The sequence below is a fragment of the Hemicordylus capensis genome, chromosome 2 (assembly GCF_027244095.1).
Source record: "Hemicordylus capensis ecotype Gifberg chromosome 2, rHemCap1.1.pri, whole genome shotgun sequence".
In the NCBI taxonomy this organism is placed as follows: domain Eukaryota; kingdom Metazoa; phylum Chordata; class Lepidosauria; order Squamata; family Cordylidae; genus Hemicordylus; species Hemicordylus capensis.
In genome coordinates this window covers 319,989,775-320,016,472 of record NC_069658.1, presented here as the reverse complement: position 1 = coordinate 320,016,472, position 26,698 = coordinate 319,989,775, and the positions used below count along the sequence as shown (strand labels likewise).

General features: G+C 43.6%; 2 protein-coding genes across 6 annotated transcripts in view; one reads left to right on the top strand and one right to left on the bottom strand.

The window, feature by feature from the left end:
• TNNC1 (troponin C1, slow skeletal and cardiac type) overlaps positions 1-4,377 on the bottom strand; it is a 33,270-nt gene extending 28,893 nt beyond the window's left edge. The window contains exon 1 of one of the 2 annotated variants that reach the window (XM_053298351.1): positions 4,225-4,377. In XM_053298351.1, the coding sequence (XP_053154326.1) occupies positions 4,225-4,248 (24 nt within the window). In that variant the 5' untranslated portion in view covers positions 4,249-4,377. The remainder of the gene's footprint in view (positions 1-4,224) is intronic. The other variant, XM_053298350.1, reaches the window with a different exon arrangement.
• A 4,529-nt stretch (positions 4,378-8,906) lies between these two features.
• The window catches only part of NISCH (nischarin), a 59,549-nt gene continuing 41,757 nt past the window's right edge, over positions 8,907-26,698 (top strand). Inside the window, exons 1-4 of one of the 4 annotated variants that reach the window (XM_053294303.1) lie at positions 8,951-9,365; positions 10,414-10,512; positions 18,292-18,375; positions 19,305-19,487. In XM_053294303.1, coding sequence (XP_053150278.1) covers positions 19,353-19,487 — 135 coding nt within the window. In that variant the 5' untranslated portion in view covers positions 8,951-9,365; positions 10,414-10,512; positions 18,292-18,375; positions 19,305-19,352. Of the gene's footprint in view, positions 9,366-10,413; positions 10,513-18,291; positions 18,376-19,304; positions 19,488-26,698 lie in introns of all 4 variants that reach the window. The other 3 variants (XR_008315810.1, XR_008315809.1, XM_053294302.1) reach the window with 3 other exon arrangements.

Genomic DNA, 26,698 nt, shown 5'->3' with positions numbered 1-26,698 from the left:
AGACCTCCTGGCAATCAATTTCATGGAGTGACCCCTGGTTCTAGTGTTGTGTGAGAGGGAAAAGAATTTCTCTCTCTCCACTTTCTCCAAACCGTGCATGATTTTATAGACCTCTATCATGTCTCCCCACAGTCGTCTTTTTTTAAATTAAAAAGCCCCAGGTGTTGTAGTCTTGCCTCATAAGAAAGGTGCTCTAGGCCCCTGATCATCTTGGTTGCCCTCTTCTGCACCTTTTCCAGTTCAGCAATGTCCTTTTTAAGATGCAGTGACCAGAATTGTATGCAGTACTCCAAGTGTGGTTGCACCATAGTTTTGTATAAGGGCATTATAATGTTAGCCATTTTATTTTCAATCCCCTTCCTAATGATCCCTAGCACTGAATTTGCCTTTTTCACAGCTGCCGCACATTGAGTCGACACTTTCAATGCCCCTCTCCATCCCCCCATTGCCAGTAATTGTGCTTGTGCAAGACTGTTTTGCTATGGGGCTCTTACAAGGTTGGTGGTGCAACTGCTGTCAGGAGAAGGGCTTAAATGCCACTTAAGGGATTTAAATGCCCTTGCCGTGCCAAGGGTGGATGGTTCATTCTGAAAAGGCACGATCACGCTTGGCACACACCCCTTGAAGATCATGGCCAATGACTGTTGTCCTGCAGATATTCTACTCACAAGTAGACCCCCGACCGGGAGGCGAAAAGCCACCTCCCAGCTCCGGGGGTCTCCCCAGTATGCCTTGTGCGCTCGTGCAGGGCATACTGGGGCTTCCGGGGGCCGTGTGGCCCCGAGCTCTCCAGCCCCCGCTGGCTCCATCTTGGAGCCAGCAATTGTGTGGGCGGCCGATCCAGCCGCCCAGAGCTCTCTTCCCACTCAGAGCCCCAAACCGGGTCTAACGGATCATGAGACCCTGTCCACTGACACTTGAAGAAGAACAGGGAAAATCTTGTAGAACTGCAGCATTTATTGTGAGACAGAACTGCAGAGGTGCGCCTAGGCAATTTTGGAGCCTGGATCTAAAAGCCTTTGGAGGCACCCATTCTGCAAGTTAAGCTTTTTTTTTTTAACATGTAGGTTCTTGAGGGCACAAATCACACCACCCAGGACAGACGAAGAGGATTTGGGGGCCCACAGGGTGTGTGAAGGCCCTGGACTTTTGCCCCAAAGTCCAGGGGTAAGAGCGCCTCTGCAGAACTGACCTATAAAAGTACTGATGATCTATTAAAATAATCTACTAAGCTAGTATTCTATTAAAACAGGAACTGGAAGGTTCCAGAATGACAGATGAAGCGGAGGCGGCTGCCTATATTGGACATAGATAACAATAGTAGCAAGAATTCTGTTCAGCATTTCATAGTGAAATCTGAACCCATTTATCTAAGCCAGAGTGATGGAAGTTGCACAGCTGTGACCCGCTCTTTCATTGTCATGGTATTAAAAATAAAATAAATAAAAAGCCAACAACCCAACATAGCTGAAGACTCTGAAGACAGCAAACAAATGCCTCTTGTCACTTTTGTGTGTCCCACATAACTTGACTATTTTGGCATGCTGGCTATTTTTATGCCCTAGTGACTGAGGTGCTGGTAAGAAAGATAACACTTCTGATTGTTCACAAAAGCTGATTGGCACTGGTGTTTATCACTGGAGACTTTTATCTAGACACATGTCCCTGGCAATGTTCTCTGTACAGTTCACCGGTATCTGGAACCATTCCCAAATTAGCTCTGCATAGAGATGTGAGTGGGCAAGGTGATAAATCCATTGGGTTCCTCTGGTCTACAAGGCACGAGCAGCTGTGTTTAAAAATTATTAGCTGTATCATTCAGTACATATTTAAATGTGCTGTCAGCTTTACAGTAAACTAATGTATAACATTAAGTTATTTCCTTTCCAACTGTTTGTTTCTGATTGTAGCCTTTTTATCTGGAATCATGACTAGAGTGTTACACTCGGGCAGGAGAGGTCTTTGTTCAAATCCTCACTCAGCTAGGAGCTTCACTGGGTGGCTTTTCACAAGTCACATTTCTCAGACTAACCAACCTTACAGGACTATTGTGAAGGTGCCCTGAGCTCCTTGGAGGAAGAGTGGTATATCAATATTATAAAATAAATATATGTAAGGCTTCACCGCATAAGCTAAGGCAAGAAATAAAGCAGCAGGGGTTTTTTTTATGTCCCCCAGGAGATCACTCTATTCAAGAGAACTTCTTCTGCTTCCTGGGTCAGGATTAAATTTAGGTTCACTAATGAAGAACTTACTAAGTGGCTTAAATCCCCAGTTTGTAACATAGGTAGGCTTACCTCACAATTGCTATGAAGATAAATAAGATAAGGAACAAGATTAGGGATGTAAATGCACTGCTGTACTAAAACTAATGCAAACTTTGTTATTAATATATTAATAATAAAAACATGCATTTTCCTCAATGTATATATCAGCCTATTCTCACCTAATGGCACAGCGGGGAAATGACTTGACTAGCAAGCCAGAGATTGCTGGTTCAAATCCCCACTGGTATGTTCCCCAGACTATGGGAAACACCTATACTGGGCAGCAGCGATACAGAAGATGCTGAAAGGCATCATCTCATACTGCATGGGAGATGGCAATGGCAAACCCCTCCTGTATTCTACCAAAGAAAATCACGTGGCTCTCGGGTCGCCAGGAGTTGACACTGACTCGACGGCACACTTTACTTTACTTTACTGTTATGCTTGTCTTGTAGGACTGATGTTGCAGTCCAAGAACCAACAGCTGAGTTTCAATGGTTTGTGAGCTCCAGCTCCTTTTTCTCAGTGTGCAAATGCAGAACATGCAGAATCAAGAGATGACAGAGCTGGTGTTGTCCCTCCTTTATTAGAAAGCATTTTCTGCATTTTAAACTAAAATGTGTCTGCAACCCAAACATTGTTTTGCCTCTGTGGATTATTTACAGCACAAAGCAGCTGTTTTAACCTACTTATGGGAGCTTAGCACTCACTAGTATATATGCGCTCAAGGGAAGCCAGGAATCATCCTTCCTCCATCTGTCTTATTACAGATTCTTAATAACACTCATACAGACTAATCTGCAAGTTTTCTCAGAAATAAGTCCGACTATGTTCAGTGGGGCTTATTCCCAGGTAAGTGTATACAGACTGCACCCTCTACCATAAAAGATGACCCAATTAGTCTACGAATAAAGCAAGAACTGTACTTCAACCTTTAACTGGGTTAGTTAAGGTATTTATATTTTTGCAGTTAACTTCTTCAGTTAATTTCTTCTTCTCTGACCTACTTTCTACTACTAATAAAACAATAACTTGCCTAACTCTCCAGAAGTGTAAGCAATTGGAATTCTGGGTCCTCTTCCTCATTAAATATACAGAATATTTTATTTCCTAATTTCTTTTCTAAAATAGTGGCCAAAACCATAAAGACAAAAAGTATAAAAACTGCTTCTTGGGCAACGTTATTATAGGTAATTAGGAGGCAGAAGAAGGAAAGTTTAAAGACTGATTCCAAAATAAATTCTTTGGAATAAAATACTGTTTTCATCTTGTGAAAGGAATTCCAGAAAATTAATATTTTAAAATACAATAAATGAATAAATGAAATAAAGAAATAAATGGTTGCATAGTACTGTTTTTCCTATATAGTTTATTGGCTAAAATGCAAAGTAGATTTTGAATTATGTTTTGCATTCTAATACTATGCAGAATTAGATATTCTTAATTAAGCCAGTTGTTTTCACACATAAGCTTAGATTTTCACATAAAGCACAATCAGGTAGGATTTTACTAAAGTAATCTTGCAATATATTTGAACAAGAAATTGCTTGGAAGAGAAACTTAAGCTGTACAAAAATGTCTGCACATAAGAAAAAAACGTAAATCAAGGGCTCTACATTATTTAACACTCATAATCAAAACTACGTGAACATCATAATTAACATTAATAGCACCAGAAATGTCAGCTGAATATTAATACTTCTTGTGCTTGGCTAAGGCATGTACAGCACAAGTCTAAGCATGCCTTCTCAGAAATAAATCCCCCGAGTTCAATGGGACTTACTCCCGAATCAGTGTGTGCATTGCAGTCTTAAGGTATGGTACAGATTCCTAGGGGCACATCCACTGGGAACTGGATTGTGCCCCAAGAAATCAGGAAAAAGTTCTCTGAGACAGATTTTTAATGTCATAAATCCAGTCTCAGATATATATGAGCAAATATGAAAATCTTACTTACTGCTGCCTTGTAAATATCATCCATGGCTAGTTATTGTTGGTGGTCAGGAGCTGGGCTGAGCTGTACAGAGACAAACTTCAGGTCTCTGTCAGCACTCCCTCCTTTAACACTCGGCTTATATAGTCTGCTGTCAGCCCTCAATGTGTCAGTCAGAAACTGCTGATCACAGACACAGCCTAGCATATATATACCCGTGAAAGGCCATACACACTCAAAGCAAAATGCTTCACTGTCTTAAGGAGAGGTATGCAAAGTTTGTTACAGCTGACATTTCTAAAGCCTGATGCTAATTCCAGTGATGCTTTGCCTTTGGCTTCAGGGGACACAGAACCAAAGTAGCACCTGCTCCTTACTACACTTTATGCTTGTTTACAGCATAAGAAGTCACATTTACATAATTTTGGGTCCCATAACCCACATTTGCCACAGTTTGTTAGTTTTTGGCTAGCTTGACTTATTGTGTACAATATAGATTGACAGAGGAAGGAGATGCTCATCTCACATTCCTTCCCACCACTGAGAGGGATGATAGCAAGACCAATGTGGATCGTGTGGTAGGTACAGCTGATGTTCCACCAATCGATGTCCAACTGAAAGAAGTGTCCCTTTTCAAAGTACATTTCCCAAGATTTCACACATGAACTCAGGGGGTGGGCAAGCTGGGTAGGGGTGGGCAAGCTGGGTAGTAGCTTAGGGTGCCTACCTGAAGGTGGCGCTGAGCTGAGTTTGATGGCTGGCCGTATCTCAGTGGTAAAGCATCTGCTTTGCATGCAGAAGGTCTTAGGTTTGGTCCCAGGCCCGGGTAGGGCTAGGAAGGACTCCTGCTTGAAACCTTGGCGAGCCACTGCTAGTCAGTGTAGACAATACTGAGTTAGATGTGCCAATGTTCTGACCGGATATATGGCAGCTTCCTATGTTCCTATGTGTAGTGAGCTAAGGAGAAAAAGCTCTGCAGTGAGCTAGGGAGAAAAAACCCAAGGGCTGACAACCAGACTAAGTTACTCACCAAGTACTACTCAAGAGTTACTCTAGAGAACAACTTAATTTCAGTAAGACTGCCATTGCATAATTTAGTCAGCATGTCAGCCAATGCCTTTAACCATTTATCCAAAGTTCTGCAGGTTGTTTAGGTACTAACTGTCTGCAAAAATGAACTTAATGAATTACTATGGGCAGGGGGGGCAAAGGCATTCCTTGCCAGGACGCTATTTATCCTAGGGCTGGCCCTGTGTGCACTATCGTGCCAAAGACAGGCGCATGGTCTAACAGCCTACAGACCCACACTTAGGGACAAATCAGAGCCAATTAAAATATATTAGACTATGAGGTCATTCACACAATCAAAAATTGTGTTCTACCTGGGTTTGGGAGCTGTGTGTGCTCACAATGTTTGGTTGCGTGGAAGCAGGGTAAGAGGAAAACCTGGGTAGAAGTGATTGTGTGGAAGCAAGGTAGGAGGAAAAGCTATCCAGATTTTCCTCCAACCTTGTTTCCACACAATCACTTCTACCCAGGTTTTCTTCCTACCTTGCTTCCACACTATCAAACATTGGGAGCACACACAGTTCCCAAACCCAGGTAGAACACAACACTTTTTTTGATTGTGTGAATGACCTTATTGTTGCAGCCTTCCACCCAATGTAACCACCTCAGAATGCCTTTATGGGGTTGCTTGTTAAGAAACCTGCACATGAAAATGTCACTAGAGAGCTAATTCCTCAGGGAGAAAGCTAGGAGTGATGGCCCTGGGTGCCTTTGAACAAGCAATTCCCCAAGTACATTCTTAGGAGGCATCTTCATGTGGGGGACTGTATGAATGTTTTCACTGGCTCTTGCACTGCTCAATGTAAGCATCTGCGTGAGTGGGTTACATTTTTAAACATGTATTGCTGATCCTTGTGGGGGAAATTTCTCCATCATGTAAGCTGTAAGAATCTCTCTCTCTCTCTCTCTCTCTCTCTCTCTCTCTCTCTCCATTGATTCAGAGCTCCCCCCTCTGTTCAACTGTGTTGCACACAAGCAAGCAAGGCTAGCCAAAAATTTACAAACTAATCCAAAATGGCACTCTGCATGTGTCTTTTTCTTTTCTTTATCTTTAGATATGCACAGCTACATAGTCAAAATCACTCAGTGTGGATTTATCATCCCTTAACAAACGATTATCTTTTGGGTCAAAGGAAAGTTTTTTCCTACTCTTTCAATGCAAACATGAGTGGAAGTGGCATTCTAATTTCTTTTTCTTTCTTTCTCCACACTTCTTTTTAAAAATCCCAACTCCATTTAATTCTCCAGTCCATTCTCAATCTCAGGGGAGCTCAAAAGAAAGCAGAGAAGAAGCATGGCAGCAGCATGGTGTTACAGTAAAGTAGCAACATTAGCCCAATCTGAATCCGTTTTTTCCTAGATAACAGCATCAGGAGTCACTTGCTTGTGGTGTGATTAAATACTGCACACAAAAATCAGGTGCTTGTGGCAACCAGCCAATCAAGAGCTGGTGGCAACTAAGTAACCAGCAATGTTCATCCTGCAGTATGTGCTTTCAGGCAATGGATGGCTCCTATGGGCACAGAGGGCAATGAAGTAGGGATGTGCACGGATGTACATGGAACCGGCGGGGGCCAGTTCAAAGGTGGGGGGATAACCTTAAGGGTGGGGGAGGGTGCACTTACGGGTGCTCCTTGGACTGGAAGTAGCTTGTGCAGGTGCACATGAATGAGCGCGATGTGCCCAGCATTCGCTACTTCCAGTCACTTCTGGTCCGAGGAGTGGACAGGGCAGCAGGGAGGTACACTGCTGCCCCGCAGGACCGGTGGGAAAACCTGGCGGGGGGAGTGTACCCTCCCCCACCCTTAAAGTTATCCCCTCTGCCTTCGAACCCTTTTGGGTAGTGAAAGCCCAAAAACCTTTAAACTGCCTCCTGGGGCAGTATTTTGGGTTGAGAGTTCCCATGGAGACTATCCTCTTGTCTTTGAGAAGAGTTGGCTATCTTCCCCAAAGGACAAGGGCTTCCCCCATTATTCTAGTCTAAAAGCTGCTAGGCTGTCCAGTCCTTAAACACTCACTCACAGACAAACATGTATGCATCCATACATCTTCAGGTGTGCTTGGGAGGGAAAGGGGAAATTTAAAAACTCATAGTTACCTATCCAGGTGTTCAGTAGAGTAAAAATGGGGCATGCCGCTAGGATCAGAGAGTGAGAGGGAGGGGCTCGGAAGTCCCTTTTCTAATAGGGTCCAAGTGAGGTCCCATGTGAGTCACTGAACACCTGGCTCAATATAATATGGTGATTCTCTTTATTTAGATGGGATTCTCTCCATCTCCAGCACAGTATCTCCAGTGACTGTCGCTGGTGACTATCTTATGTCTCTTTTTAGATTGTGAGCCCTTTGGGGACAGGGAGCCATCTTATGTATTTATTACTTCTCTGTATAAACCACCCTGAGCCATTTTTGGAAGGAAGGTATAGAAATCAAATTTATTATTATTATTATTATTATTATTAATATTCTGTCAGGGAACCGAAAGAATGGGATTACAAGTTGCCAGACAGAAAACAAGCTAATATTGGTGGCCAAAAATGCAAAATACTCTTATTGGGCAGTTATCTTCTAAGAATGGGCAAATCATATGGCTTAGTGTTATATCCAGTACACACAAGCAATAAGGTCCATAAAAGTTCTTTATTGTAAGCAGTCTTCTCAAGACAGTACAAACAGCATAAGAGCAGAGAAAGCAGTCAGTCAAATCAGAGCAAGACTAACTCCCATTGCTCTCTGTTCTCTTTTATACATTAGATAAACACTGATCCCTTTCAGGTGGTTTTTTAATGGAATTAAAGGGACAGCACCTTAAAAATCACATCACCACATTTAGCTATCATGGTTAATGGACAATCCCAGTAGCAAAACAATGAGGCCCAGATATGGGTAAAAAGAACTTTCAGGAGGTACGAGAAAATCCATACAGGAGGTGGAGACTGACAAAAGAGACAATCTCCCTGGGGCAACAGAAGAGATCCAAGAGGAGACTGAGCCATTTAGATACTGTACTTGAATGCAGGAATGTTGTGCTCTGGAGGGCAATGGAGACAGCACCTGAGGGAAGTCTCAGGCTGGGAATAATGAACCGTGTGGTCAGCCTGATTTTAATGGATCAGAGAGTCTGTATTCGACTCTCCTGGAAGTAAAATACATATGCCATGATTCTCCCTCTTTAGGGTTTCCTAGGTTTTTCCAAATTCCGGTGCTAAAACACTGCTTATTCCTGGACTATTTGCTCATAGACAGGTCAACCACGCCAAAGACTCCAGTAGGGGTGGTAACGAAACAGGGTGTGCGTTTGCACTGTCAGATCTGGGACCCAGACCCCTAACATTTGCAGAATGATATTTTAATACTAAATAATGCCTTTTTTAAAGTCAAGTTTTCACACGAAATAAGACCTTAGTCAGAAAAAGCAGTAATCCCTGCCTTTCCTCTTACCAATTTTTGGTGGGGTGGGAGAAGGGGTGAGACAGGCTGCTTCCAATCTTAGCTGGCTAAAGTCCTGAATTTCTCTATAGCCTCCTCTGAGCAGCTGTCCCATTTATGCCAGATCTTCAAAAGGAGCGCCGTCGTCGCCATCCCGTCTCTAGACAACGGCATGCTCAGTCTATTACCTTAAACTCTACGTCCAACTAGTTCTAGCTCTACGACCAGGAATCTCTACGGTGGCCTTCCAGGCTTTGGCTCCTCCTCCCGCCTGCCTGGCGAGTGTCTCTTTTGTCTCTGTCACAAGCTGCGAATAAAGTTGTTGTGCCGCCGCTGCGGGCCCCTCCCTTCCCCCTCCCCACAGGCAGGCGGGCGGGCAGGCGAAGCAAAGCAAACATGGCGGCAGTGACGGTGGCGGTTGCGCTGGCAGTGGCCGGTAGAGAGGGCGGCAGCGCAGCCGCCGCCGCCTCCTCAACAGCCGCAGCGGGCTTGAGGAGAGCGGCCGAGTGAGCGCAGCGGCGCGCCCAGCGGCATCTCCGCCTCGCCCCCAGCCCCAGCGACCCTTCCTGCCTGCCCTGGTCGTGATGGAGGCGGTGGGAGCCGGGGAGGAGGGCGAAGAGCCCCCGAAGACAGTCCGGATTCTCGGCTCGGAGCTGGTGGAGACCTACACGGTGAGCGAAAGGAAGGCGGCAGCGATGATGATGGGGCTTCCCTGCAGGGGCGTCTCTCTCTCTCTCCTGTGCGCAGAGACCCTCCTCGGGGAAGTCATCCCGGCCCTTCGCCACGCCGTCCTACGCGTGACTGGGTGGGTAACGCGGGGACCCACCACCGAGCCCCCGCGGGGTGGATGCGCTGGGGCTGAAACGGGAGCTGGTTGGCAGGGCGAACTTTCACTCTCGGTACTAGTGTTGTTGTTGTTGTTGTTGTGGCTCAGTTTATGAAAGAGTAATGCCCAGGATGGAAGAAGGATCGCTGAAATGATGCCTGGATTAGGGGCTGGCTGAAGCTCTCGAGTGGACTCGTAAGTCTTCCTAAGTCTGGAGCTTTGAACAGCTTGGAGGGGACGGAGTGCCCTTCGTCCAGGGCACGACGGGTGGGGTCGCCTCATCCAGGGAAGAGATTGTTGTTGCTTTCCGAAATTTCTGTGAAACGAGCATTTCAGCTCTCAGAAGGCCGGCTCCTGGTAGGAGTCTTGTTCTAAAACGTCGCCGTCTTGTTCTGCACTCTCCCTGCTTGGTAAAGCGTTCAAACGCAATCCGCTTTTGGAACTGGGCTGAAAGTGCAACACAATACGTTCTTTGAAGAAAGGAAAACGTGGGAGGAATGTGTCTGTAGGTTGTTGTCTTTATGAGGCTGGATCAAATGAAATACCGTATATAAGTGACTTAAGGAACTGTGGAAACCCCCTCAAATACCTCGTCTTTTTCATGAACTGTGGCATGAAGGAAAATGAGGTGCTTTGATCTTATTTTGTAGTAATATTTTATAATTAATTGTTGTTCCATATACAGTTGTCTACATTGAGCTGTATAGTTGCGGTTAATTGGTACACAGTTTTGGGAGTGAGCATACCAAGTATTTTACAGTTGAAATATTTTAAGCCACTATATTACATAACCGAAAATGGGTCCCTTTCTCAGTTCTTTTGGTTAGCTTAAACCATTCTTTTGTTACTCCTTTGTGACTATTCTCTTCCACTCATACTAAATTTGTTTACAGGATGAAGTGATAAGAGACGTTTGCATCACATCAGCTTAATTGTGGCAATTATACCCCAGTCCAAAAGACACTGCAAAGAAATGGGCCTCATTGACTTAAGTGAGAATTTGCATATAATGTTTTGAGAATGTTTTGAGAGTGGTGTTTCTGGAAATCTTTTTTAATACATATATTCAAACTTTTTTATAAAGATCCTTTGGGAAAATAGATATTTTGCCCCCTTGGGGAATTATAGTATTTTGATGTGGTCAAAATAAGGGGGAAATGCAATATCCTGACAATTATATCCTGTATTTCTGTTAAAAAGATCTACAGCAACTTATAAAGAGGATACATAATTCTAAAATATCGCTGAAAACATATCAATTAAAAATCAGTCCATTTTTTTAAAAAAACCCATTAAAAAGCAGATTGAACATGAAAAGCCTGTTGAATATCTTTTTGTTTCAATAGATGCCTAAAGGTGGGGGCGGGAACCTAGCAAACCTCCACAGGGAGTGCATTCCACTGTTTTGGTAGCACCACTAAAAAGGCTCTGTCTCTTGTACCTGTCGGTCTGATCTTATGTCATAATAAAAGCAGAACCTCCAATACGGATCTCAAAGGCTAGGCAGGTTTGTATGGAAGTCAGTGGTTGAAGTAACTTGATCCTAGCCTATTAAGGGCTTTAAAGGCAAGTTGGTGACTAATAGTATAACTAGTCCAGTCAACACAAAACAGAGAAACTGGTGGGTTTGCTAGAAGCAACATAAGAAGAAATAAAACTGAAATAGCTAATGAGTCTGAGTTGAGGAGGGGGATTGTTTTTGTATTACACTGGGGTCTTCCTCAAGCAGCAGAAAATAGTGCTGTTCTACCTATAACCATGTACACTGCTCTGGGCTCCCTAGATGAAGTGCTGGATATAAATGTAATAAATAATGTAGTTCCATGGGGAAATGAGCATGAAGGGGGTTGTAGTATTACCTTCCCTTTTATCACAGTTATTAGGATGCAGAAGGTAGACTTGCAGAGATGAGGGACATTGAGCCTCTTCTCACGAGCAGTAAGAAGGGCTATTGGGTGAGCTGCGGGGAAGGCTGATTAAACGTACCTTCCCTGCAGTAGAGCAGTTTTCCTTCCTTGGGTGAGTGGATCGCCCGCCCGCTCAGACAAGCACTGGCTCCTGCTGGTAGTTCCAAGAGTTGGGGTGCGAGGGCACATTGCCCCCCCCACACACACACACAGGAGCTCTAATAATGGACTGCGCAAGTGCATGGGGATCCTCCTCCCCTTCCCGAGTCTGTTAGCCATGGCAAGCAGCTGCGGCTGACACACGATCAGATAAATGGGTAGGAGAGCAGCTCCACACAAAACATTGCACTATATGCTCACAATATTTTATTTTATTTTATTATTTATTACATTTATATCCCACTCTTCCTCCAAGGAGCCCAGAGCGGTGTACTGCATACTTAAGTTTCTCCTCACAACAACCCTGTGAAGTAGATTAGGCTGAAAGAGAAGTGACTGGCCATATTACACCATGCAACGCCTTATGTACAGGGGTAGTGCTGTCTCAGTTTGGCTTCCTTTAGAAGAGAGATGACAAGAGACTTATGGTGTAATATTCAGTTTATTTATAAATAAGTAGAACATAGACAATCAGCATGCACACTCCTCCAAGGCAGCAGATCCACCACCTCACATCAGATCCCCAGAGTGCGCCCTTTCTAATGCTGTCTATACCCAGAATGGCAAATTGGTGTGTGTGTTTCACATTCAGTTCCTATGTCAGCCCTTAGCTTCTTGGATGACCTGCTCATCAAGTCTGGCTAAGACTTGAGAGGGATCTTCAGATATCTCACATCATTAGCTCCCATTAAGGAAACACCAACCAGGTACCCTGGTTTACTTCCATTTGTGATTTCTCATGCCATGTGTGTATGAATTCATTAACAGGATTGATATTTTTCTGTAATCCAAACAGTGGAGAGAGAGAAGGGGGGGGGTTAAATAAGAGTAACCCTGGATTTTTCCAACTTTAATTTCCCCCAATCATTATATCAGATTGCCACAAATTGATTATCTAATGGAAAAAAACAGTTTTTCTAGGTTGAGAACAGTATGCAATTGCATAACCTAGTGCAGATTGCTTAATTATTTGTCTACTTTCTTTTTGCTTGCATGGGAGAAACTTTGTATCTGTTATTCCAAACAATTTTTAGCGCACTGTCCTATAGTGGATTCACCTGCTGGGGCTTGGATGTTACATAATTTTCTTGCAAATAAATTAGAACTAATTTTAGTACTTAAAAAAGTACTAAAGTACAACTGAATATTTGAAGATACTCCTTTTGATGCCAGAATGCACTACAATGTATTGTGGGTGCTTCAGAGTGTTAAATCATACTCTCTTGAATAATGTTGAGAATGAAGAGGAAAATGCTGAAAGATATGTGCTATGTCAATTTAACATTTTAAAGGGTGCATGCACAATGTTTTTGTCTTTGCCTATTTATTGAAAGCATTTAGTAAAATGGAACCTCTGGATAATTGATGTTTTGCAAGGACAAGATCATTTCTAAAAACATCCAATGTGCACTAGCTGCTATGAAAACTAGAAGAATGTCAGTTGCTGCCTGCTGCAGGCTTATCATAAAAGATATGAGACTAAAGTGGAGGGGAGTTGGAAGGAAAAAAGAAGAAAAGTGCCGAAGAATGCAGCGATTAGCTTCAGAGCACAATGGGGGGAATTCAAATTGAATATTGGGGGGAAATGCAAAAGAGAAAATGAGTGTAATAACTTCTTAAAATGAGGCAGAAAGGAGACCAGCTGAATATTTAAAGGAAGATTCACACACACAAGGGCCTGCAGGAGAAGGCATGGAGACTAGAAATAACACATGACGACTGAAGGTTTAATATGAAGATTAGTGTTTGATGAATAGAGGGGCCTTGGAGGGAGGGAGGGAACAAAAAAGGCAGATATGAAGGAATAAGGCTATGGAGACTGAATAGTTCTTTGTTTTTGTTTTTAAAGTTTAAATTAATAAGAAATGAGAGAAGAAGCCAGTGAAGAGAAACATATAGAGGTGTGATCTGGGTGAAATATGGAGAGAGAAACTGAACACAAGATGTTAGAACTGTCTTTGTAGGTTTAAGCTGAGAGGCAGGAAGACCAATGAACAAAATATTGTTATAAGATTGTCGAGTTGGATGGGACTTTGGAGATCTTCTCATCGAACCCCCTACTTAAAGGGTGTCAATTCAATCAGGTGGTGGGCCAGATTTGATTCCCACCTCTGGGGGGACACACATAACCCTGCACTGCCTTCCATCACCTCATGCCCACCTCGTGCCTTACTCCTCCTCCCTCTTTCTCTCACTCCCTTTCTTCCTCCCTCCCTTGCCCTGCCACTTAAATTAGCTGAATGCACTGCTTTTACACCAGAATATGCTTGAGAAAAATTAAGTAATTTTCTGGCATTTTTTGAGGAAATTCTGAATATCATACTCTCCCTGATCAGTGTTCCCTCTAAGGCATGCATATGTGCGCACACGCGTGTGCGCGCACACACACACACACAAGTTTTTTTATGTCCACTCAGTTAATTTTAGATCCTGCTCAGTTTGAATTTGGAAAGCCCCATTCTGAATGCCTGTGCACGCACTCTGCCCTTGATACTGCCGCCCAGAACAAAACTCATTTCGCACACAGATGAAAAAAATTAGAGGGAACACTGTCCCTGATGACCTACAGATATCGAATTCTGCATACACAATCCTACCACTGAAATTAGCTGAATGTACTACTTTTTACAACAGAATATGCTCAGGGAAAATTACCTATCTATCTATAATTTTAGAAGAAATTCTGAACATAACCATCATATTTTAACATTGTTCTCAACAGATTTTTAACACTCAATCATCAGATCAATAATCAAAGAAGCATTATGCCCAAGCAGAGCTCCTTTCCGCCTCCTTCCCCCTTTCTGTCATTCTCTTCCTCCTCCTCTCCTCTTCCTCCTCCCTCCCTTGCCCAGAGAAAAAGCTCCCACACTCTCTTCTGATTTTGTCATCCTTTCCTTGTCTTCTCCTCCTCCCTCTTTACCTCTCCTCTAGATAGTGCTCTGTGCTTTAAGCCTACCATGAGAGAGGAGAAGGAGATTGGCGGCAGCAGAGCCGGAAGGAAGTGCTGATCTCCACTGACTGGCCCCACCTTGCCCACCCCTGCAGGCTGCTCCCTGTCCATGTTGGTCCCTACTGGCTGGGACATGCTGCTTCTTCAGCAGGCAGTGGGGGAAGAAATGTGGTGGCTTGTCCTGGTTTTACGTGGGCCAGTCAGTGGAGCTCCTCCACAGGCCTGATCTATCCCATGGGCCAGGAATTTATTATTATTATTTTTTATTAAAACATTTTTATATCGCCCAAAATTTACATCTCTGGGCGGTTTACAACAGAAATTTGACATTCCTGCCCTACTTAGAGCAGGAAACTGCTACAGCATCCCTGAGAAATAGCCACCCAGGCTCTGAAAACCTTTAGCAAAGGAGAGTCTACAACTATGCAAGGCAGACTATTCCACTGTTCAATAGCTCTTAACGTTAGAGAATGCCTCCTAACATAGGGGTTCTTACCCTGAGATCCAGAGGGTAGGTCCAGGTGGCCCATGGACAACCTCTGCTGCACTGAATTTAATTTGCTTCTTGATGAACCAGAATAAAGTTCTTGAAAAAAATCATCCTGAGTACTTTTTTCCTCCTCTGATTTTTTTTTAACCTGAGGCTTATAGAAAATATATTTATAAATGGGGGTGGAGGAGTGTCCATAGGTAATACTTGGGAACTTGGGGGGTCCATAGGTGTAAAAAGGTTAAGAAACCCAGTCCTAATATTTAGCCTGAGAGGCTGTTCACATGACTGAGTGGGTGGGCAGGGTGCAGGGAGGCTGGTTGTACTCGCCTCCCCCACCCCCAGACAAGTGCTGGTTGTTTCTGGGAGCACAGACCGTGTTCCCAAACATCCCAGCCTCTGGGAATCCCACAGTTCACCAAGCACAGTGCATTGGGGGATTTCCCCAGGAGGCAGGCACTCTATGTGCCTGTCTCTGTGTGCAGCCAGGCTGGAAGCAGCCTGGCTCACTTACAAGCAGCAAGCCCGGTTTAAGGCAGTGCTCACTTCCTTAACCTTGGCTAATGGCCAGGTTAAAAAGCCACCCTAGCCTGAGTTAGGCTGCATGTGAGAACAGCCTCTGAATCTGCTTCTGTGTAAGTTCAATCCATTGGTTCTAGTCCTCCCTCAGAGGAAACAGAATGTCCAATTATTCTTCTATGTGAGAGCCATTCAGATATTTAAAGACTACTATCCTATCTCTCCTTAATCTTGTCTTCTCCAGACTAAAGTTATACAGCTCCTTCAACCATTCCTCATAGGACTTGGTTTCCAGACCCCTCACTATCTATGTTGCCCTTCTCTGAAGCTGTTCCAGTTTATCAATGTCCTTCTTGAAAATGTGCCCAGAACCAAGCAAAGTAGCTGAGATGCAAACTATCAAAGCAGGCATGTAACATGAACTGTGCACCTGCTTTGGGGGACTGGAACTAGTTGCAACCAGGGTACAGTGGGAAGGTAGATTTAAAGGTTCCTTCCTTTTCTTCAAAGCACCCTGTAGCTGGTAGAAATATGGCACTGGGGGCCATGCAGTCTTTGGGGACATACTGCTCTGTGTTGCAGAGTGCATCTGGGGAAAGGATAGAGTTCTTCCTTTGCTCGCACTCACAGAAGTGCTCTGTCACATACAAGTATGTCCCTGAGGGCTGCAGAACTCTCAGGCATATCTTTACAAGTTATCGGATGCTTTGATGTTATAGGATGCTCTGAAAGGTAAGAACCCCAAATTTTGTCCTCCCCAGTGTGTGCTAGGCACAGCCTTAGTGCGAAATACTGCTGAAGCAGGCACACAGCTATCTGTTACATGTCTGCTTTGTTAGTCCAGATCAGCCAGTTTTCAAAGTGAATCCGATAATCGGACTAGAATGAGGGTCTGGTTTCTCTAGAACAGGGTTTCTCAACGTGTGGGTCCCCAGATGTAATTGGACTTCAACTCCCATAATTCCCAGCCAAAGGCCACTGGAGCTGGGGATTATGGGAGTTGAAGTCCAACAGGGTGGATTTGATTTAAATCAAACTGATTTAAATCACTAGCAGGGTGGATAAAAATAAAAAAAATCTGATTTAAATCAAAAAAATCAATTTTTTTATTTAAATCAGATTTTTTGATTTAAATCTGATTTTTTTAATTTTTATCCACCCTGCTAGTGATTTAAATCGTGATTTAAATCGTGATTTAAATCGTGATTTAAATCAGTTTGATTTAAATCAAATCCACCCTGATCTCAATATTATGAACACTGATGTGGGGCAAATGCCAGACTGCATGCTTGAAGAATTGGTGATTCACAACCCACTTCCTTAGCTGTTAATGCAATGTATGATTGTATTCCTATACTGTAATTGAAATTTATGCTCTGGAAACATACTGAGTCTTCTTTAAGTTCTATCAGTTCTTTACTTTTATAAATTATCCTGCTCTTAAGAAAACCCCCAACATGACTGTGCCAAGAGGGTGACGTGTGTTTCATAATACTTCTGAACTGTGGAAAAGAAACTTGAGTTGTGTGGAGGAAACAGCTCTCTTGCTGATGCACTTTGCCTGTTATTCCTTGGATGATAAAGTCTGAAGTTCCTTAGAACTGAGAGATTGTGTCATAAAATGTAATTACCATTAAACTTTGGTCAGAGTTCATTTTAAAAATGGTTATGCTGCAAAACAAGTATTTCCCTGTTCGTAAATATTGTTGTAATGCAAGTTTGTAGCCAGCTGCTTGCTTGTAGCAATTATTTGCTCCAGGTGACCAGTCAGGGAAATCACATTAACGGGACAGTTGGCCAACAACCAGTCCTTTCAGGCTGTTCTTGTATCACAAAGGATTTGCTTTGGTTTGCAGTATGTGTGATCTAGTCAATTTTCTCAGTACCATATTATATGGTAGAAAGGCCACATCGGCATAAAAGCCACACCATTGAAAAATGGCTGAAATTTTAAACAATCACATGATAAGCGCCTCATCAGTGTAAACACCGCAGCTAAAGCAAAAGTTGTTGTGATGTTTGATCCCAGCAAAGCTCACTTTGTTCTAACCAGAATTTCTGAACAAGTGAGGATATCAGTAGAGAACAGAAGTAAAAATAGTCTCCCCTTGATTGCAGAGGGGAAGGAGAGCATGTGAGCACAAGGCAAATACTGCAAGGATTAAACTAATACTTCTGTGTGATAACTGAACTGAGCCAGTGTCATAAGAATGAAATGATAGATGAGTTTGACTGGAAACTGGCTGCTCTGTATTGTCTGTACTTGTCACTTAGCAGGGTGGATTTGATTTAAATCAAACTGATTTAAATCACGATTTAAATCACTAGCAGGGTGGATAAAAATAAAAAAAATCTGATTTAAATTAAAAAAAATCTGATTTAAATAAAAAAAATCTGATTTTTTTTATTTAAATCAATTTTTTTTAATTTAAATCGGATTTTTTTTATTTTTATCCACCCTGCTAGTGATTTAAATCGTGATTTAAATCGTGGTTTAAATCAGTTTGATTTAAATCAAATCCACCCTGTCACTTAGCCACCATGTGCTTGTATCAGCCTCTGAAGTGAGAGGCTAGTTATCCTGTGCATGCACGGTAGCACAATGCTTAATTAGTAGTTTTGGTTAAATTCACATCACAAATGCACACATACCCTGGGCGGGGGCATCTTATGTCGTCATAAGAATATGCATGTATTGCCATCACTGTTTTCCTTTTCAGTCAAAGAGTTTTGTTTCATTTAGGCATATATCATTCAAGTGAGTGTTGGGAGCCATCACTGGGTAGTCAAACATCGATACAGTGACTTTCATGACCTGCACGAAAAGGTAAATATCCTGAAGCTATACTCTTAAAAATACAGATCAATGCTTTACATGGTGGTAGTAAGCAGTAAACCCTTGCTTGATAACTTCTGGTCCCTATCGTAATTCCAGGTTCATAGTGGCAATGTAACCTTATCAGTAAGATGTGAAATATTATTTCTTGAGCTGGTTTGTAATCAGGTGTTGAAGATCACTTGCTTGTTGACCTGGGAGTTGAGAATTATTTTAACTGGACTGTAGACCAAAAACAGTGAGTTCTGAAGCGGAGAAAGGCATTCACTCTGTTGTGTTCAAAATGATGTTCCTGAGTGTTTACAAAATATACTGGGCATGACTGAAGGAAGAAAAGATTTTATTTCAATTTGGTTTATTAGTGTGGAAATTAAATGAAGCAGTCCTCACATGCAGCCTAACCCAGGCTAGGGATGTCCAGCCTACATTAGGCTGCACATGAGAACCACTGGAACAGGCCCGATCTTGATGGGCCAGCACCATCTAGCTCAGCTTTTTAGCCTGTCTGCTAGCCAAGGTTAAGGGAGCGAGCATTCCCTCAACCCGGGCCTGCTGCTCATGTGCAAGCCAGGCTGCTTCCTAGAGCACCCGTTTCTTAGGGGAATCCCCCAGTGTATTGTGTGTGTTGCACGGAGCATTGTGGGATTCCCAGAGGACAATGAGTCCTAGCTTCTGTTTACCAGTGCTGCCGGAAACAGCAAGGAGAGTCATCCACACTGCTCCTGGCAGCGCTGGTCATGTGAGTGTGTGGCTTGCACACTGCTCAGACTGTGAGTGGTTGTCTGGGGAAAGGTAGGTTGAGCCCAGCCTCCTCCTACCCCCACCCCCCACAGCTCACCCAACTGGTCATGTGGACAGCCCCCATATTTCTCAAAACTCTTGATTTAAACTCGCAAACTAACGTTATTTAGTTTTTTCAGCTTGTTTCAGAGAAGAAGATTGATAAGAATCTGCTGCCTCCTAAGAAGATGATTGGCAAGAATTCCAAAAGCTTGGTAGAAAAAAGACAAAAAGAACTAGAAGTCTATTTACAAACTCTTATTGGCAAATTTCCTTTAGCTGCACCCAAAGTATTGTCACACTTCTTACATTTTCACTTATACGTAAGTTGCATCCTACCATTCTTTACTATAGTTTGTGTGGCTCACTGTCAAACATTCGAATCCACTGCAGTTCTGAATGCTAATCTTTGGTAGCTTGGTGTCTTTTGAATGCCAAGAAGGTTTGCAGGTTATGATCAGCCTTGTGGCAGAAAGATGTTTCTAATTTATAATATTTTCAGAAAATCATAAAACATTCTTCAGTTTATGGTAAAAGTAAAAGCCGAACATGTTGGTTACATAAGAACATAATAAGAGCCCTGTTGGATCAGGGCCAAGGCCCATCTAGTCCAGCATCCTGTTTCGCACAGTGGCCCACCAGATGCCGCTGGAAGCCACAGGCAGGAGTTGAGGGAGTGCCCTCTCTCCTGCCATTACTCCCCTGCAACTGGTACTCAGAAGCATCCTGCCTTTGAGGCTAGAGGTGGCCCACAGCCCTCCGACTGGTAGCCATTGATTGTCCTCTCCTCCATGAAGTTATCCAAACCCCTCTTAAAGCCATCCAGGTTGTTGGCTGTCACCACATCCTGTGGCAGAGAGTTCCACAAGTGGATCACGCGTTGTGTGATGGTCCTAGACCTCCTGGCAATCAATTTCATGGAGTGACCCCTGGTTCTAGTGTTGTGTGAGAGGGAGAAGAATTTCTCTCTCTCCACTTTCTCCACACCATGCATGATTTTATAGACTTCTATCATGTCTCCCCACAGTCGTCTTTTTTTTAAATTAAAAAGCCCCAGGTGTTGTAGTCTTGCCTCATAAGAAAGGTGCTCTAGACCCCTGATCATCTTGGTTGCCCTCTTCTATACCTTTTCCACTTCTAGAATGTCCTTTTTAAGATGTAACCAGAATTGTACGCAGTACTCCAAGTGTGGTCGCACCATAGTTTTGTATAAGGGCATTATAATATTATCTATTTTATTTTCAATCCCCTTCCTAATGAACCCTAGTATGGAATTGGCCTTTCACAGCTGCCGCACATTGAGTCGACACTTTCAATGAGCTGTCCACCATGACCCCAAGATCCCTCTCCTGGTCTGTCACTGACAGGTCGGATCCCATCAGCATATACTTGAAGTTGGGGTTTTTCGTCCCAATGTGCATCACTTTACACTTGCTAACATTGAATCGCATTTGCCATTTTGTCGCCCACTCCCACAGTCTGGAGAGATCCTTTTTGAGCTCCTCACAATCAGTTATGGATTTTACTACGCGGAAGAGTTTGATATCATCTGCAAATTTAGCCACCTCACTGCTTACCCCTGCTTCTAGATCATTTATGAATAAATTAAAAAGCACCGGTCCCAGTACAGATCCCTGGGGGACCCCACTTCTTACTTCCCTCCATTGTGAAAAGTCTCCATTTATACCTACCCTCTGTTTCCTGTCTTTCAACCAGTTAGCAATCCACACATGTACTTGTCCCCTTATCCCATGACTGCTAAGTTTCCTCAGGAGTCTTTGATGAGGAACTTTGTCGAACGCTTTTTGGAAGTCCAGGTATACTATGTCAACTGGATTAGCTTGATCCACACACTTGCTGACACTCTCAAGGAACTCCAAAAGGTTGGTGAGGCAAGATTTACCTTTTTGGAAGCCATGCTGGCTCACTCCCAGCAGGGCCTGTTCTTCCTTGTGCTTTACAGTTTTTTCCTTGAGGATGCTTTCCAGTAATTTGCCTGGAACGAACGTTAGGCTAACCAGCCTGTAAATTCCTGGATCGCCTCTGGATCCCTTTTTGAAAATCGGTGTCACATTTGCTACTCTCCAGTCCTCTGGTACAGAGCCCAATTTCAGGGATAAGTTAAATATTTTAGCAAGGAGGTCGGCAATTTCACATTTGGGTTATTTGAGGACTCTTGGATGGATGCCAGCCGGCCCTGGTGATTTGTTAGCTTTCAGTTTTTCCAGACAGTTTAGAACATCATCTCTTGTCACTTCTATCTGACTCAGCTCTCTAGCCTCCATCCTAGATAAGCCTGGTTCAGGAACAGGTATATGCTCAGTATCCTCTGCCGTGAAGACGGACGCAAAGAACTCATTAAGCTTCTCTGCAACCTCCATATCCTCCTTAATAATCCCTTTCACTCCCTCATTGTCTAATGGTCCAACCGCCTCCCTGGCAGGTTTGCTGCTTCTGATGTATTTAAATAAGTTTTTGTTATTCCCCTTGATACTTTTGGCTAAATGTTCCTCAGACTCTCTCTTTGCCTCCCTTATGGTCACCTTGCATTTCTCTTGCCAGAGTTTGTGTTCCTTTCTGTTCTCTTCATTTGGACAGGCCTTCCAATTTCGGAAGGAAGTCTTCTTCCCTTTTATGGCTTCCTTGACAGTACCTGTTAGCCATGCTGGCATCTTCCTGGACTTAGCAGTACCTTTCCTCCTTTTGGGTATACAATCTAACTGGGCTTCTAGTATTGTGGTTTTGAGTAAACTCCATGCTCTCTGGAGCAAAGTGACTCTCCTGATTTTCCCCCTCAGCTTTCTTTTCACTTTGTCCTGACTCCTCTTTGTCCATACTCCTCATTTTGGAGAAGTTTCCTCTTCTGAAATTCAAAATGTCTGTGTTAGACATCATTGGTGATTCTCTCCCCACATGTATGCTGAATTTGATGGCACTATGGTCACTGTTCCCTAAAGGGTCGATGACACTGACATCACACACCAGGTCCTGGGTGCCACTCAGAATTAAGTCCAAGGTCGCTTTCTCTCTGGTTGGTTCCAAGACCAACTGTTCTAAGGCACAGTCATTTAGCGTATCTAGAAATTTGACCTCTTTGTCCTGACCGTATTGTGAATTTACCCAGTCTATGTGTGGGTAATTGAAGTCACCCATAATTACAGCCCTACCTCTCCTTGACGCCTCCCTGATTTCCTCCTGCAACTCCCAGTCACTGTCAGCGTTTTGATCCGGAGGCGATAGCACATCCCCAGTTGCACGTGCCCTTTCAGGCCTTGTCACCCACAGGGTTTCTGTGGAGGACTCCAGTCCACTTAGGTTTTCTAGCTTGTTAGATTCTATCCCTTCTTTAACATACAGTGCTACCCCTCCTCCAAGGTGCCCCTCCCTGGCCTTTCTATAGTGTTTATACCCAGGGATAACAGTGTCCCACTTGTTCTCACTGTTCCACCATGATTCTGTTATACCCACTATATCTATTTCTGCGTTAGCAACCAAGCACTCCAGCTCACCCATCTTGGCTCGGAGGCTTCTGGCATTGGCTTATTTATTTATTTATTTATTTTTATTTTTGCATTTATATACCACCTTTCGTTAAAAAGATAACCCCAAGGTGGTTTACAAAAGTTAAAAACATACAATAAAAAGACAATAAAAACATCATGTTAAAAGTATAAAAACATATAAAAACAGGCATAAAAACAATACAACAAATAAAAACACAGAGAAGCCACAGTAGAAAATGATCATGTAAAAGCCTGGGTAAAAAGCCAAGTCTTTAAAAGCTTTCTAAAAGCCGTGATGGAGTCCGAGGAACGAATGGCCACTGGGAGAGCATTCCAGAGTCTGGGGGCAGCAACAGAGAAGGCCCTGTCCCGAGTGCACGACAGCCGGGCCTCCCTCATTGTCGGCACCCGGAGCAGGGCCCCCTCAGATGTCCTTGTCAAGCGGGAAGCAACCCTTGGGTTGAGCACCTATATATGAGCACCTATACACTGAATCTCTCACCTGATGTATGCTATTCTTTTGATTCTTTGGCCTGCTGGCACAGGCTCCCGTCTCTTCTTTATGCGGTACTGCTCTGTCCCCTTCTGTTTTATCTGAATGCTTTGCACCCTCACACTTGGCTTTTGCCAAACGGCATACTGCCCAGCTCCCATCGGCTGTTCCTCAAGCGTCATTTTAAAAGCTGCTCTGCAACCTTTTTGATTTTAAGCGCCAGCAGTCTGGTTCCATCTTGGTTCAAGTTCAGCCCATCCCTTTTGTACAGGCCTTGCTTGCCCAAAAGTGTATCCCAGTGCCTAACAAATCTAACCCCTCCTCCCGGCACCAACGTCTCATCCACGCATTGAAACCCCTCAGCTCTGCCTGTCTCACTGTACCTGCCCATGGAACAGGTAGTATTTCTGAGAATTCTACCTTGTGGGTCCTGGACTTCAAAATGCTACCTATCAGCCTAAATTTGGCTTCCAGGACCTCCCGACTTCATTTCCCCACATCGTTGGTGCCGATGTGCACCACAACAGCTGTCTCCTCCCCAGCACTGCCTAACAGCCTATCTAGACGCTGTTTAATGTCTGCAACCTTCGCACCAGGCAGGCAAGTCACCGTGCAGTCAACACGTAGGTCACAAACCCATCTCTCTGTACGTCTAATGATCGAATCACCCACTTCAAGGAGGCCCCCACCCCCCAGAGGAGTATTCCCTGTACTAGAGGATATGGGCTCATCATCCATGGAAGGGGTCCCTTCTAAAGGAGCATTTCCCTCTTCCTCAGACCGATGTCCTCCTTGCCCAAGACCTTCATTCTCCCTGACAGCAGAGGAGCTACCAGCCCTGGAGTGGGATGCCTCTATTACATCCCTGAAGGTCTTGTCCACATGCCTCTGTCTCTCTGAGCATTTCCAGATCTGCCACCTTGGTCTCAAGGGAACAGATTTGTTCCCTGAGAGCCAGGAGCTCCTTGCACCGAGCACACACCCATGGCTTCTGCCCATGAGGCAAATAGTCATACATGTAGCACTCTGTGCAATACACTGGGAAGTGCCCCTTCCCCTGCTGGCCTTCTGTCTTCATACTGTTTTTGTTGGCTGTTTACAGTATTTAGAGATAGCTTATTAGAAGGATAGGTCTCAGCTGTAATGGTCAGCTATTTATCTGTCCAAACAGCCTTTCCCAAGAATATGAGGGATACGAGGGAGGGATTTGTACTTATGTTCTCTTCTCCACCAGGCTCCTTGTGATCACAGGGGCTTGTTCCAGGCTTCCCCACACACTTCCCGCTAAGCTCCTGCAAAACTCCTACGTCCTGTTTGCTATCCCCGTTCGCTATGCTCTCAGGCCTTCACCTGTTATGTAGAGTGGCCTTCCAGCTGAGACACAGGATGTGAGTCAAAGGAATGTGGGGCCTCTCCCAGCCCCAGCTGACTCCACCCCCTCCAGGCAGGGACAAAGTAAAACACTGGAGTTTGGTAGCCCTAGCAAATCCTAGTGCTGGGAAACTCTAACCCTAGCAAATCACACACACACACATGCACACAGACTAAGACCTACCCCTTAAAGAGAAACAGCCCCTGAATATCTTCCCTCTTCCTGTTAGTTTGTCTGAAGGGGAAAAGGCTAGATGTTTAGAAAAGCTTGCTCACCTTCTCAGCTGTGTCTGCTCTTCACAGAGTAGCCTTCCAACATCAATAACCAAAAGCAATGCAGCATCCTATTTTTAAAGCATTAAGGGAATGTGAAAAGATGTGGGCTCTCCACATCCAAGTAGTTTTGCAGCATTAAAAATTGGAATATTCATTATGATATACTTGGGAAACCAAGGCCACAGTCTCGTGCAGATATGCACAGTTGATTTGTGTTAAAATCAGTGAGGCTTAAGTATGCATAACTCTGTGATGGATTGTAGTTTAAGCCTGTTCCTTGTTACCATGCTTGCTACTTACATGTACCAAAATGAGAAATTACTAAAACCAAATTTTATTGGTTTTAATAACCAGTTGAATAACGAACGGATCACAGTCCAGATGGTGGCAAGACAATGTTGGGGTATTCTGATTTTTGTACAAGGCAGAGGCTCAATGTGAAAACAAGGTATTTGCTAACTTCAGTGTAATCTTGGTTGCACAGGGAATGAAGGCAACTTCCAGGAAAAGAGAGGGAGAGGGAAGGAGTGGAGGCTTGGATAGCCTAACAGTTGGAGGGTTTTGGAATGTGAGTGAAAAAGCAGAGGGAGGAGGAAGATAGAATAAAGAACAGCTTTTGATGAATGCTGCCTTGTGAGTGACACCAGAAAGTCCTTGAGAGATATCAAACTGGCCCCTGCTAACTGAGCAGACAGGTACCTTTTAAAGTGGTGACTCGCTTATAAGTTGCAAGGGAAGAGTAACTGTCCCTATCTAACCCCAGCACAGTGTTTTTCCAGTGGCTGCTGTGTTTGAAGATTCTAGGACAGGGCATCATCTTATTTTCATTTCTTTCTATGTAAACCATAATTTAAGACAAGGAGGCATCCTACCCTTTCTCAAGGAGCATTTATTATGTTTACCAGACCCTCTCCAATAATCTGATTTTTAGATAAAATAAGTCAAGTTGGGCAAGGGTCAAGAGAGCAGGTGGTAGGATGCACCATCTGAAACAGCTTGTCTACATATTCTGGACTCACAAACTGAAGGTGATCCAGTCTGACCACATAAGAGGAGTTGCTGGATAACAGACTCTGCCCTAATTTTAGAATATTTAAAGAAATGTTTGTTATTCCCCATGACACTTCTACCTATATGCTCCTCAAACTCTTTTTGCATCCCTTGTTGTCTCCTTGCATTTCTTTTGCCAGAGTTTATGTTCCTTTCTGTTTTCTTCATTTGGGCAGGACTTCAATTTTCTGAAGGAAGTCTTCTTCCCTTTTATAGCTTCCCTGACTCTACTTGTTAGCCATGCTGGTATCATCCTGAACTTGGTGGTATCTTTCCTCCTTCTTGGTATGCATTCCAACTGAGCTTGTGGTTCAGTTATTACTATTATTGTGGTTTTGAATAAGTTCCATGCTTTCTGGAGTGATTTGACCCTCCAGACATTCCCTTTCAGCTTCCTTTATACCAGTCCCTTCATTTTTTCCTCTTCTGAAGTGCAACACATCTGTGTTGGACTTCTTGGCAATGTTCAAAGTGCATATAAACTGAATTGGATCATACTAGGATCTCAGTTCTCCAGTGGTTCTGCAACTCTGCCATCTTGCACCAGGACCCGGACATCACTTAGGATTAAGTCCAAGGTTGCCTTCTCTCTGATTGGTTCTGTGACCAACTGTTCTAAGGACAGTCATTTAACATGTCTAGAAATTTGGCCTCTCTGTCAATACACACACACGAATTTGCCCAGTCTGTGAGAGAGTAATTGAAGTCACCCATTATTATTATTTATTATTTATTTAATACATTTCTATACTGCCCCAAACCAAAGTCTTGGGGCAGTTCACAATCATAAAACAATACAAAAACACAAAACATTAAAATCAATTAAAACTCCAAAAAGCTG